Raw genomic sequence first — 15,025 nt, 5'->3', positions numbered from 1 at the left:
CTTGATTAACACACAAGACAAAACCTACAAACGTAACTTTGAGAAAGAGGGTGGTCATATCGTCCGTTTTAATCAATTAAGAAATTAAAGAAATCAAAATTTTGTCAATTTTGATAAGTACAAAATTAAAACAGTGTGACAATTTTAAGTAAACGCTTGCTAACACTACACATTTATCGGGTCAATGACGACTTCAACGGCTTGCATAAAATATATACAATTCATATGCCAACCAGCAGTGACATACTAATCAAATGCTGCATGTTTTGCAAACAAACAGTTAACCTATCATTTCCTACGCTATAATCGTAAATACACCCCACGCCTAGAAATTCCCCGTACCAAGCTTAATCGGCCCCCTCGGTTGGTTGCGTACTTACTAGAATCCTATAATGCTGTATCCATAATTTCCAATAGCAGTATAAACACATTGATGTATCCGCTCGGAGCTAATCCTTTCCGCTACGCAATGAAGACAGACAGTCGATTCTGCGGCATCTACTACGGGATGCCAGCCAGAAATGCCACAGAGGCAAATCCTTTCCCGCAAAATCCAACGCACACACTAGAACCCGAAGACCGCAACCATCATAAACATGATCCTACTGTGCTACCTACCACACTTCTCCTATCTGTACGATACGACGGACGACAATAAAAACCCGCTTCAGAACAAGACACAACAATTCTCGAGTCGTCGTCGTCGTCGTCGTTGTCGGAGGCCTTCACGCGTTGGCGTTGGTTGCACACACTCTCCGCACTCTATAGATATGCACACTCTTACACTCCCCCTGGCTTCCCGGCGCGCGATCGGTGGGGTATGGTTATTATTGGGATGCAGCAGCAGATATTCCACCCATGTGCATCGGGCTCTCTCTTGCTCTCGATTGCAGCAGGGAGGTCCTCCCCCGATTCGTCTTGCACCACGCTCAAGCACACTACCACCACACGTGTAGACTAACTTAACACACTACTTTATGACTTTTCCCGTGCACCGTAATCGTCGTAATCACACACTCGTTCGGCTGTGCACCGTGACATGGAGAAAGACGGGACTCCAATTCCCGGCACTATTTCTTGTATATCACACTAAAAGAGGGCAGCAATGCAGCTGGGATCATAAAACTGGCCTGCACCGTCCTCGTCGTCACGTCACACACTCAGGCCGGATGACGGCGAGCAGCTTATCGGGAAAAGTCGAGGTCTTCGTATCACACTTGGCACACACTGTTTATTTTTACTGCATCACGGTGCAATCTCCGGAAATGCACACACGTATGCATGCAAGAAGCATAGGCGAACGCGCGCTGCTGCTTCGGGAGAAAGATCTTGATTCCCCGCCCTCTTCTCGATTTTCCAAATGCCCGGCACCACAACAACACACCTTCGCTCCCGCTCGCTCTCGTTCGTTCCCGTCGTTTCCGATATCTTTCACGAGAAGCACAATAACAAACAACACTCTGGATCCAACGAATGCAACGCTGCTGATAATTGCATTTTATTGCGCGATTAAGATTTTCCCCGATTGCACTGGTCCCCGAGTGAATGAGGAGGCGATTTGGTATGCAGAGATCCACTTGAGCACGTACGTGCACTCTAAACAATAAACAATTCCTGGGATTAGCTATTGGGATGTTCACAGAGGCTAGGAACAGGACGCGACGCAATGTGCACTAGACTAGACTCGCGGGCGGAACAACACACAGATAGTAACTACGCGGAGTCCGTTCCACAGGAGTTTCACACGGAAGGAGATCGCTGGTCGTCGATCGTTGCTCGATCGATCGGTAGCACGGCACGGCACAGACAGACAAACAGCACATGTACGCTCGCGCGCGCGTCCGTTGCGGAGTCCAAAGTTTAACTGAGGGGTTTAAAGAGATCATACACACAAAACACATGGATGGATTCGAACCAAATGCGAACGACGAATGCGCGTTAGGTACCTCTAGCTATCTCTCGTCAAACGTGTGCGGCATCGGTGTGCGAGCGCGCGAGTGAAGCGAAGGTGGAGGCGCGGGCTGCTGGAGCAGATCATTTGGAGATCAAAACCTCCTAAAAAACATAACAACATACACTTTTGAGCCAATCTATAAAACCGACCGAAAACGAGAGTTAGGTACCTACTGCTAGTCATCATCATCATCAGCATACGACGACGGAACGGTGAGAAGTTTTCGGGCCCCGGGGGTATCGAGCGACCAATAGAAAGAGTCGAGTATTGCGATCAAGAGAAAATGAGAGAATGAGAGAGTATTTGAACGAGAGAGAGAGAGAGAGAGAGAGCGTGATCGGTGTTTGTTGTGAATGTACGATCACGGTGCTGCGGTGCGGTGCGACGGAGAACGAGATCGATGGCTATGATCGTTTCTCATCGGGATCGGGACGATGCCGCGCGAAGGGGAAGAGGATAAAAAATAGCATAGTAATAATAATAATAATCAAGCGAAAAAATCGAGTCATAGAGATCGCGGATGGTTGCCAGGAATGTTTGTTATATTGAACGAACCCCACCGTGAACTTGATGTTCGCTGAAAAAAGTATTCACATCGATTCTAAAAAATGTCCAACAACAAGATTAATTATTTTTATCTTAATATCACATAACGTAATAAATTCTATGTGAGTAATCATATAGAGATCATTGGACACATAACACTCATGCGATTTTATGGTGCAATTCCAACTATGCGATCACTTGAAAGTTATGTGAAATTCAGATGGATATTTTTCAGTGGTTGTGTGGTATATGCTATGAGTGTATGCAATGAGCACCCTGAACACTGTTCCCGTTCCAGCTGTTACTTTAAGTATTCACTAGGTTGAAAACGATTTTGAAGTAGGAATTGCTCAAGAAAACTTTGAATGCGATTTATGAAACATTTCCAGAGCTCATCAGCAGTTATATTCTTAAAAAAAAAAACATTCCTTAACGTAGATCAACTGTTGTACGCATCATTTGCATTGCCATTCTATTATTGCACGCCTTGTATATAATTATTCAACACTCATTAAATATGGTTAAATGCATATTACAAGGCATTTTTGATGATTGAACGTAACTTTTCGATATATTAGTAAACAATGTGAAGTATGCAACAATTGGATGGTGTGCAAAAATTGGCCGGTTTTCTATCTGTGTATTGTCGTTGGTGAAATTATTATGATCACAGAAGTTTGCTTTGAATTGCCTGTGATCAATATTGTAATTTTTTGTTCAAATTACTTCCTAAAATTTCCATAAATTTTGAATTTGCATGAAATTAAATTAAAAAAAAAAAGTTACACCCAACTTGGAAATGAAGAACTCTATTAAATATTTTCAAGTATAACAACAAGTGTAAATATAACAACAAGTGTAAGTGTAACAAGTATACACAATTTGTAATGTTTCACCGGGTTAATAGATTCTGTTCTAGAGGTGGTCAACGGAAGGTTTTTTTTTAATAATTTCATGATTTTTATGTTCTCTGGGCGATAAGGAATACTTGATCATTGATCTGCTTTGAAGTTGTTCTTTCTAATATTTCGATTTGAGTAAATATCAGTAAACGATAAAGGGGTACTTTTAAGTATTCCTGTCAAAATTGTATATTTCTGTCAAAATTCATAAAAATTCAGCATATTATTTGAATTAAACTTGATATGCTTGTAACTTCTGGAAGACGTACTTAAATTCTAGCGTAAATTCTATTAGAGCTACTTATTAAAATTATAAAAAGTGAAGGAATGTCAAAATATAGATCTACCCTAGCAACATACTTGTCATTGCGGTTACCTGTATGGAACTTATTTCAGTTTATTCAACTTATTGTGATAGACGTGTGCTGTTTGGGTAGCGTTCAGAATCATAAGTGCCTAACGGTAATAACCGATTCTCTTCATCGATTTTCTCTTTTGCTCGGTTGGATTAACATTTCTCGATACATTTGATGTTGTTTTTGATAGCAAATACAATCTTTTACTATACTGTATTAGATTAAAAAATTGGTAAATTAGTAAACTTAACTATTTTTTTTTTCTTTATTAAATCTCTCTAATAAAAAGAAAATATATGAAGAGTATCGATCATAGCAGTTAGGCCCTTATGATTCTGAACGCTCGAAATAATATGGGTAATCTCAACTAAAAGTAAAGTAGTAATGTCCTAATAAACGTTTGACACACGAAACCTGTCAATTTTGCTTTCAGAGTGTAACAGTCAGCGATTTTATGATTCGTTAGCGTTCACTCAGAGTGAGCGCTCGTGAGTCGTAAAATGACTGTTTGTGACTATCTGAGAGCGAATTTGAGAGGTTTTATGTGTCAAACACTTGCCTTTCAACACTTGTCTTACCCGACTCACTTCGCTATAAAAATGTTTTTTTTTCGGAAATATGAAACCATTGGATGCTATTTTGATAGTTTGAACTTATCAAGAGGTTGGAAAGTATGTATTTGACACATAAAACCTGTCAATCTTGCTTTCAGTCAAACACCTAGTTTACAACCTTTTTTGTAAGTTACAAGTACAAAATATCATTATAATAGGGGTAATGTCTCTAATGTTGGCTTAAAGATCTAAGATTGGGCCCATCGCTAAAAATCTGCTAGATGAACGCGTTATTGGGACGTTACTAATGGATATTTTTGGTTGCTATTGAAAATTTAGTCGATTTCTGAATTTATGTATGGGCCCAAATTAGGGACACTTAGGCCGACATTTCCCCTATCTCGTGATTTCAAAATATCGAAAATCATTTTTTTATAGCAAGTGAGTGGAAGCAAGCCTGCTTTGAATCTTACTCAGAATTACCTTGGAATCTACTCAGAATTACCTTGGAATCTGCCAGTCCCTGAGTTATTTGAAAATATTGAATGACCATCGTCTTGAACAACGGCTACTGAAAGGCCATAACGAACCCAATATCCGAGAACAGTTTTTTTTAATACATTTCATTAACTTTAAAAAAAAAATGAATGTTAAGTGGAACTCAGAAACGTCTCAACACTGCAACTTGCAATCTTCTGCAAAAATTGTAGGTTTTTTCTAATTCTAACAGTCGTCCTTATACCTTGCTGAAATGAAACATAAAAATAACGACTTAGACTTAAGGGGAATTGCTTTGTTTAACGGCTTTCTCAGCCTTAAATACTCTAACAACTACGATGTAATCTGCCCGACGTTTCATGGGAAAATATTGTCTGTTGTTGTTGTCAATAGTTTAGTCGTTGTAATGGTTGATTTAACATATTTTAGTTTCATTTGATCACCAGGGGGGAGGTAGCTCATCGATTCTTCCGGTTCGCCTCCTAGCATCGTGCTATAAGGTACCAGGCGATAACCAGGGTAGTTGATCGATAGCTCGATGACATCATTTCGTTGGCGTCTGCAATGGGAAATTCTCATAGCAGGCGTTGACGATGGGACGTTGCGAGTTGTTGAATAGCGACTATTGTGGTAACTCACCGATTACCTGTCGATCTGCCAAATTTGGAAAGACGTCTGCATTGAATTGTCTCATATAATAATATTCCGCCCACTATATCACAAGAAATTGCGAGTAGCTGAGTGGAATGGAGATAAGTTAAGCATTGGGTACAGGACCAAGTCTCCCCTGGGTGGTGCCAAAAGATGAGCGCAATAGAATCATCAAGTTGCCATAAGGCACGGAATGAGACTATTGCATGGCTGGGTAGTCAAAGTCTTCCATTCGTTAGTCATTTCAGGTGGATTAGAACAGGTTTAGGTGGGCGTTGGCCAGATTTGGATTTTTCAAATGTAATGCTGGATAGGACCCTGTCATTGAACGTCGCGTGAAAGTGGAACTTAATGAAGGCCTAAGTACTTTTTCGTAGTTTTTAGTTTTCGGATTTGAAAGATCGTCGGTTACAGTGGCCTGCTTACTGAGCAGAAAAACGCGGTCCCAGGTCCTTACATATCAAAGAGATTTATGGTAAAATCGCTTGTGTATCGTGTATTTTGCGAAACTCGTTGTTGTCGTTGGTTCCGGGTTTGAATGGATACAAAAAGTTGAGCAACGGTATTATGTGATATGAGGGGCTCGGTGGCCTTAGAGCAACCGTTTTTGCTTACTGAGCAGAACATCATGAGTCTAATCTCAGGCCCATCCACATTCAAGATTCGTCAATCGTTTTATTTGTTAATATGACTACATGGTAATAACAGCAACTCGGTGATTAAAAAGGTGCTCGTCTGCCTAGTGGCAAACGTTTTTGCTTACTGAGCAGAAGACCGTTGGTTTAGTCTCAAGCTTCTTCGCGTTATATGATCGTTAGGAAATCAATTCAGCTTATCGTTTACCAAAACGAACCCTGCTGCAAACCCAACCCTCTTATCCAACATCCCAGTGATTCCTCGTGGAAGTGCAGAGGTGTTCTCGGCTTCCATCAAAGCGAGTGTCATGTCAACACAATCCTTCCCATTCTTTTCTTGACCTGTGTTCGGGCGCGGCCGGCGCTGGTATTGCCTAATTTAAGATCACCAGTTTTTACACATTGAGGATGATTGCTAGTCCCAAGCATCGTCTATTGGTTCTCTGTGTAATTACAGCTGATCTGGCAATAACAGAGTAGCAACCGTGGGCGGTCAATCAAGCTCAAGCTTTAGTTTCATTTGATCACCACTGAGGACAACGATGTGGTGATCAAAATTGCGACCAAGTAGTTTTTTCCCTCAAATATCATTAAATGAAACCAAAATACACACTTAGAAAAAAAAAACATGAAAATTTAGGTGCTGAGGCTGACATATACGAGTGTCAATTATGATATCAAATTTAGTCATAACAGACGCGAAATACAGATCGATCAAATGTACTTTTCGTCGAGTAACGAACTTTTCAGTCTCGGAGTACTTAGTTTTACATGACATGTTTGTTTACGTCTCATCGTTTATGTCAAAGATGGATTCTTATGGATGGATTTTTACACGTGAAAATTATGAAGAGCTTTGAGTGTGTTGGTTTATTTCATTTTAATTCTGTTATAATTGCTTATCTTTTGACAGATACGCGTATTTCGTCTACTATTTGTAGACTTCATCAGTGCCAAGTACTCAAAACCACTGAAGAATCCATTTTTTATCTACGAGTTATATACTAATCAATAGGTACTAAAATCAACAGGTATCCACTGCCATGTTACAATTTACCTAACCATGTACCTAAATTTAGTCTCCATCAGGTAGATGCATGCTACGATGTGTGTTTTTAGGTATCATACTAAAGAGTCTCGAGTATCCGTTTCCTTGATCTCTATTAAGCAATGTTGATGGATTATGTTTAATGGAGGAATAGGAATTTGTTGTTGGAGGATAGGAATTTGTTGCCCAAATGTTGGTATAGGTAGGTGGATGACATTTTTAGCATTGTCAAAAGGGAAGATAGATCAAAAATTTTGGAGGCCATAAGCAACGTTCACAAGGACATCAATTTATTCACGAAGCAGAGAGAGAGAGACGGCAAACTCCGCTTCATAGATCTTCTCATCATCCGAGAAACGCCTTCGTTCAATTTCTAAATCTATAGGAAACCAACAAATACGAAGAGAGTAATACCAAGCACTTCAAACCATTCCCATCAACACAAAATGGCCGCTTTTCACCACATGGTTCACAGGATGCAAACTCTTCTTCTTAGCGATACAGGCAAATCAAAGGAAATAGCTCACATTTTTTAAATCGCTAGACTTAATGGGTAACAAGAAAGCACAATTCAAGCAGTAATCGATAAAAGAACATGAGATCATTTTAGGCGTACTTCGACAACTCTTACACCAGTAACTGAGGGTTTAAAACGGTTAGCAGTGAATTTCGACAAAAACATTACCAAACCATTGATTTCGAAGTTTAGAAGTTTTACCTAGATTTAGTATTCAGCAGCACGACAAATCACTTGAAGCCACTGTTAGGATCAACAAAAGATTCAATAAATGTCTTAGGGAAAGCCGGAGTCTACAAAATCTCTTTTCTAGATTGCAATAAAATCTACATTGGTCAGACGAAAAGGACTTTGGAAACAAGGTTTAAGGAACATATCTATCGCAGAGGTAAAAAAGTCTAACAAAGAGATGGATAAAGGAATTCATGTGTATCTTCGCCTTGGAAACTAGACGTAGCAGAAAGTTTAGAAATATTTAAACATAATCCATCAACATTGCTTAATAGAGATCAAGGAAACGGATACTCGAGACTCTTTAGCATGCTACCTACAATTAGTTATTTCTAAGTGTGTATGTAAAATCACAACAACGACTAAACTACTGACAATAACGACAGACAATATTTTCTCTTGAAAAAGGCCACAGCTCATGGCCGAAACATCGTAATCGTTAGATTATTTAAAACTGCACACTAAGAAAAAATCATGTTAATTTAGGTGCTCTGAGAGTGACATATACGAGCGTCAATTTTGACATAACATTGAGTCATTACAGACACGAAATATAGCTCAATCAAACGTATTTGTCGTCGACCACCGAACTTCTTGGAGCACCTAAAATTACATGACATGTTTGTTTACGTCTCATCTTTTATTTCAAACATCTTTGATTCCGTCACGTGTAAAAATAGTTATTTCTAAGTGCGTGAGAAAGTCGTTAAACAAAGCAATTACCCATAACTTTTGAATTTTAAATTATACCCAGATACAGTGCTTAGCGAAAATGTGTGTTCTTCTGAAGGTACCTTTTTTTTTTGTTTCTTTATTAAAGAGATTTCAGCCCTAGGCTGGTTAATCTCTCTTCTTCTGAAGATGCCTTATTCATAACCTTTGAAACAAAAAAGATAGATAAAATAAACTGATTTTTTTAGGGACACCCTAATTAAAAGCATAAAACAGCTGGACAGATAAAGAGTTAGAACAATTATTTCTGCTGCAATTTTCATGAAGAATATAACCACCTATAACTTCAAACAAAGAAGATTTCTGATTTAGGTTAAAATGAGGACCATCCTAATGATCGTTATTACAAAAACGAGGCCCATTTCAATATACACAACTTCTTTGAAGACACTAACTCTCTAAAATGAAAAGCAACAGAGAAAATATTGCTTTTCTCCTAAATTTCCGATTCGGACCAAAATGCACTTACCATATAAAACATAACATTTGAATTAGAAAATAATCTTAAAATGTTCGTTTAAAAGCAAGCTAAACCCATTTTTTGTTGGCGAAAGGTAATACATTTAACCTTCAGTCGTTCCACAGTAAAACAATATAGCGGTTCTCAGAATTTCAGAAACATTGGTAGTTTTGTTTCTAATCGCAAATATTAGACCCGTATTTTTTTGTCATTACGTTACCATTTCCATGTTCGGGTGGTCCAAAAAATTGATTTTTATCAAAAATGACAAGCCTTCAACAGTAGAAGCAGAAATAGGTTTGGATTATGTGACTATGTTAGCTATGCATCAATGAAGACGTATGGTAGTCTAATCGCATAGGAGTATTGAGTGAAAAACCAAAACTTGATAAATTCAAAAGAATATAACTCAAAAAAGGCATCGCTGATATTTGATATGTTGTGTAAAAAGACTAAATTTTCAAGGAAAGATATAAAAACACATTGCGCCCTCTGTCTACAAACCATGAAAAGCATTAAAAACAAGTACAATCAATGTTTATAAATACAAAATCCCAATTTTTCAATATCATTATATTTTTCTTAAAACATATTTTTAATTACTTTTCAGTTGATATTTTGATCTTTCAAATCGACCCAGTGGTTCAAAAAACATGAAAATGGATACCTTAATGACAACAAAAAAATAAGGGGTCTAATATTTTGCGATAAGGAACAAACCTACCAGTTTTTACGAAATTCTGATAACCACTATATCGTTTTGCTATGGAATGGCTGACCTATTGAATGCCCTAATGCACCGAATACCGAACGGTTCGTTTATGCAAACATCATTTTTCAATGAAGTCTACTTTGCAATTCTGTGATGATTCTGAACGATACTTAAAGGTCACGATAAAATTTACAAGCCTTTTTGGGAATAGTAGGCAGTGATAACTAACTTTTAAAAGTGCCCGGATTTATGGACTTAGTGTCCGGATTTCGAGCCAAGCAGAAGTAGTATCAAAAACAAACTTAAATGAATGCCACCGAACTGACACCACTGCCGTCTCCATCGGGGCGAGAGAAGAACCAACCGATACCGATTAGTCCACCACGAGGAGAGACCGACCACGCGGAGAGCGGGCGCGTAAGACTCACGGCGAAACAGCCTTACAACCGAAATCGCTTTATTCGTTTCATTCATCCATTCATTGATCACGTTTTTTTTTCTTTTCTTGTTGATACCTTCGATCCTCGCCTGCCATCCACCGCCGTTCGTGTCTGTCATTCTCACCGCACCTCCCCACCCGATGTTAGTTAGGTAGCGTATTAGTCGTCGTTGCGTTGGTCGTATCACTAAACAAAGATCAACCACGAAACAAGGCAAAAGACTCAACTGCCCCCACCGAGAATAACGAGAAACTTTAGCCATCGTATTTCAAGGTTTTTTTTTTCTTTGCACATTGGGAGATTTTTCGCAAAGTTTCAAATTTTCGATAATCCTTATCGAAGTCAATCACACCGCACAGAAGGTGTGGCCAAACTTCAAAACTACTGCTTCGCGAAGACGAACAAGTGGGGGAGTCTGTTGAGCTCTGTGGGAATCAAATTTTAAGGATTAATGGGATTAGTGACGGACTTGAAATCGTTGCTCGTCTGCAATGATTTGACGGTCCAAGTTTGAATTTATCACAGTGTAACGAGATTAAGTCGTTCCGCGAGATGGGATTTTCCTAAACTTTATTTTAATAATATTCTCAACGGCTTCGAGCCGAAAGCACGGAGCAAATCGACCTCGATTGTCATGATCGACAATCGATGAGAATTTCCAATTAATCATGCATTAAGCAAACAAGCATCAATAAGCAGGAAATCCGTCTGATCCGGGGGGAATCGTCTGCCGCATCGATCTGGGTCACTTCCGCCACCACCGCCGTCACTATCGAACCGAATACCGAAAACCATATTTCCAACCCATAAGCGACGGCAATGGCCCTAAGGCTAAACGCTCTCTTTCTCGTCCCAGCCCAGTGCACTCAGTCGCCGCGCGCAGGAAAATGAATGCTTTTAAGCTTCCAAATTCAATAATTACTATTTGCATGCACGCGGGCGGCCCTGATTAAACCATATTGTTTTCCCACAAAGCCACAAGCAAAAGATATGGAAAAATGGGGGGGGGGGGGGAATGAAGCAAATCGGGCTAATCGCTTGTACGTCTTAATGCAACTTTGTTTCCCTCGCCGTTCTCCTAGGCCGGCTCCTCCAGGAAGATCCCCGACTCGAATTGCGTCCAAAGTTTTAAGCGAATCGTACTGGAAAGTAATGTCTAAGAGGATTAATATCGCACTGAGCGCCGTTCGAGATGTTCGCGGTACTTACACGTTTAAATTGAACTTTCTTGGAATCTCATAAAGAAGTTGCTTTTTACGATCGTCGACCGTCCCGCACCAATGAATGCTGCAGGCTTTGCTCGACGACGGGCCCAGCAAGGATTATCGATCGGTTGGATAACGGTTTGTCTGCTCTATCTCCATCCAAGAGACACCGCACGTACATTACTGTTTATTTCTGCGATTTTATTCCATTCAGTTGAGCACTTTATGCTTCACGCTCTAAGTATGTTAATTTCTGCCTACTTCTTCCATTTTGGAGAAAACTCCAACCGCTGCGTGTGTGGCTTCAGCATTATTAAATACACAACGAAAAGCTCTCCCCCCGAAAAACAGGGCGGAGATGTTCATTCATAAAAGAGCACCACTGACTGACCCTTGATCGAAAACTATACGCTGCTACTAGCTCTCCACTTCAAATTGATTCTTCTCTTACTAAAGGAAGAAAAAAGGAAACCATTTTTGCTACATTCGACCCCGCGCCGCACACAGCCCCCATATGATAATAGTTTTCAATTACTTTAATCGCTCATTATGCGTGCTTAAAGCGGTATTAAAAATTATGAGCACTTTAAAGGCTCAAACGGCTGATGAATTCGAATTGAAGAAGCGAAACCGAGCTATATTGTACTGTTCGAGGGGGTCATCATCGGAGAAAAAAAAAAGTGATTGATTTGCAGACGACGTACTGTCGTGGATGTCAGGGGTGAAATTCGGTGTTTTTTTGCCATGGATGCTTCCTAGAATATATGAGAGAGCTTTGAAAGTATACATTTTGATGGCATTGCAATGCTTCTAAATGTTGATGAGCTTTCATGAGAAAAAGGTCGATTTTATTCAGTAATTATTCAATAATATAAATGGTCAACCTTCGAACTAACGATTACCGGACTGCATCGATTTAGGAAAGCATTCGATGATTGCAACTCCTTTTGGAAATTCAATAAACTATTGACACACCAATATTGAAGACATATATTAGAACGGCAATCCAGGCAATTTAGCATAAGAATATAATTTTATTTTCGCGATTTGTGTTTTACAAAAAAAAAAAAATCAAGAACCTAAGTAGATTTAACAATTAAAAAAAATGCAATTTCGTTTTTAATGCGGGATTGAGCAAAATACTCGAAATGTGAAATTATGGAAAATTTTACAAGATCACATATTTGAAAAAAACTATATTGGTCCTGGAAAGTTGTCAAGGTTAGAACAACTAGGGGATATTGCGGCCTCGGCACATCTTAACCCATTATCGCCAGATGGGTAAATGATAACTATGCATGATAAATGCAAAACGATGCTCTGAAACATGATGCTCCTTCATGCTAAAAACCTGCGCTACCCCGTCCTTTCACCTACGTAATTTGTAGAGGAATTCTAAAGAAATTAAAATTTCAATTCAAAAGAAAAACCTAGGAGAATTACTACAAAATTCTGGTAAACATCCTAAGAGAGTTCTGATCTGGATTCCAATATAATTTCCTAAGGAATTCATAGATGAATTAGAAGAAATTTATGGAGAGGAGAAAGAAAGTAATGAATTGAATTTCTCGGTAATTTTTATAATGATTCCATCTTCTTCTTCTTCTTTTTCGCATTTCAAGCTTATTGCATATCGCATATTAGCTTATTGCGTGCTCTCAACTTAGTGTTCTAGATGCACTTCCACAGTTATTAATTGAGAGCTTTCGATGCCTGTACCATTTTTGCATTGGTATAATTGTGTGGCAAGTCCAATCATACTTCTATGCCCAGGGAAGTCGAGAAATTTTCCAACCCGAAAAATTTCTAGACCGAACCGGGAATCGAACCCAGCCACCTCCAGCATGGTCTTGCTTTGTAGCTGCGCCTTTATCGACTGAGCTAAGGGAGGCCCCAATAATGATTCCATGGGTGTTGTGAAAAACAAAGTCCAAATATACAGTGCATCGCAAAATTGAGCGTACACCTGAATGGACAATTTTTTAAACACTGTGAATAGATAGATTTTTGAAATCTTGATTAGTGGTTGAACAACTATTTATTGATTTATCAGTATAGTTTTGGACTTTATTGGCAGAGTGTGTATGATGGTTGAGTAATTTCAGTAAAATGCTCGATTTTCAACATTTTTCATAGTAGACGGAGTTTAGTAAAATTAGCGGCATTTGAAAGATCTTTATTGCGACTCCAAATGAGCAAAATTTCAATATGTTTGGCTCACTGTACATATTCAAAAAAAAAAAAAATGGTTTTTTTTAAGAAAATGGCATTTTTTTAAAAATAGCATAAACTTCTTAAACACTCTTCCAAATACACCCAATACTATACCGCTAACCAAAAATGCAGAAATCTATCTTTTTAAGTTGTGCTCGTACAGCTGTTTTTTTTTCTAAAATGTACGGACAGCTGTACGTTCAATTTTGAGATACACTGTAATTCCCAGAATTACACAATGAGGATTTTATGAGGATCGTGAGGGGGATAGCAAGCAGAGCTCTACAATTTCGAAGCTCTAAAATGAACTCGAGTTTTGTCTCTTTCATACAACGGGTTCAACGCATCATTTCCATAACACCTAGCTAGACAATCAGCACGAAATGAAAATGAAAAAGAAGCACGCTTAGAATGAAAGGCTGGCTGTTGATTTTCTCGTTGTTGCTCATAACTTCCAATGAAAGTAACGTCGTCTATCGAGATGAAACGAAACCTCCTTATGCCTTTGAATCCCTATAACGGACTCTCTATCACCACTGTTTCAATTTATTTAATATGCGTTATGTCCCGTTTTCGTTACTTTTTTTTTAAATAAATATGTGGATGGAAGATAAATCAAACATATTTCATGTTATCTACAAGTGTTTCCAGGTGAGAAATGCTTTAAATATATATTTTCATTTTCGATCATATACGTTATGAAACCTCTGTTAATGTGTTTCATGAAAAACGAAACTTTCAAAGCCGAGTGCTCTTTCACTCGTCCGCTTCACCGAAGCTTGAAAGAAGCACGAATGAAGCGACAGAAGGTAGAGAGACAAACGATTGAAAATTTGTTTGTGGACGCCGACTGAGGTTCTAGAATACTGCGAAGTTGTTCGACTTCAACAGAAAAATATAGCTAGCAGTAACTTCGTCGCATCAATTTTGTTGATTGAAGCTGATATTGTGACGCCCTGATAGCAAGTGCGTTTTACTGATGATTCTAAGAGAATTTTTACGACAATTCAAGAACAACTATAAGCAGAATCTAAAGGGTGTTCTGAGCATAATATCTAAAAGAATTGACTCAGGAGGATTCCTGATGAGTTGTTTATTAATTAATTTGATAAGGCTCAATCGAATTAACTTTACAGAGCCGAGGATTCTTGTTCACTATACAAAACATCGTAAAACTATAGTTAAAATATACAACACAATAAATACTTTATCTGCCGCTATCGAATAAGCTTCCTCCATCAGAACGGAAGCCGCTTCCAGTAGTTTCATTGTATAGCAGCCAAGTATAGCAGTGGGATTTGACTTAATTGGTTACAACATAGAAAATCTCGAGATCCTGACCAGATAGAAAGTTAATGTCGTCGGAAAAG

General features: G+C 38.8%; 1 protein-coding gene across 3 annotated transcripts in view; it reads right to left on the bottom strand.

The window, feature by feature from the left end:
• LOC135712911 (box A-binding factor-like) overlaps positions 1-15,025 on the bottom strand; it is a 657,948-nt gene that overhangs the window by 48,567 nt on the left and 594,356 nt on the right. Inside the window, exon 1 of one of the 3 annotated variants that reach the window (XM_065236023.1) lies at positions 381-2,040. The exons of the other annotated variants lie outside the window; for them this stretch is intronic. Coding sequence (XP_065092095.1) covers positions 381-431 — 51 coding nt within the window. The 5' untranslated portion in view covers positions 432-2,040. Of the gene's footprint in view, positions 1-380; positions 2,041-15,025 lie in introns of those variants that run through there. 3 annotated transcript variants of the gene reach the window in all.

Source organism: Ochlerotatus camptorhynchus, unplaced genomic scaffold (assembly GCF_037179485.1).
Source record: "Ochlerotatus camptorhynchus isolate MF236.1 unplaced genomic scaffold, CSIRO-AGI_Acam_v1.1 ptg000040l, whole genome shotgun sequence".
In the NCBI taxonomy this organism is placed as follows: Eukaryota; Metazoa; Arthropoda; class Insecta; order Diptera; family Culicidae; genus Ochlerotatus; species Ochlerotatus camptorhynchus.
This window is presented reverse-complemented; position numbering and strand designations above follow the sequence as displayed.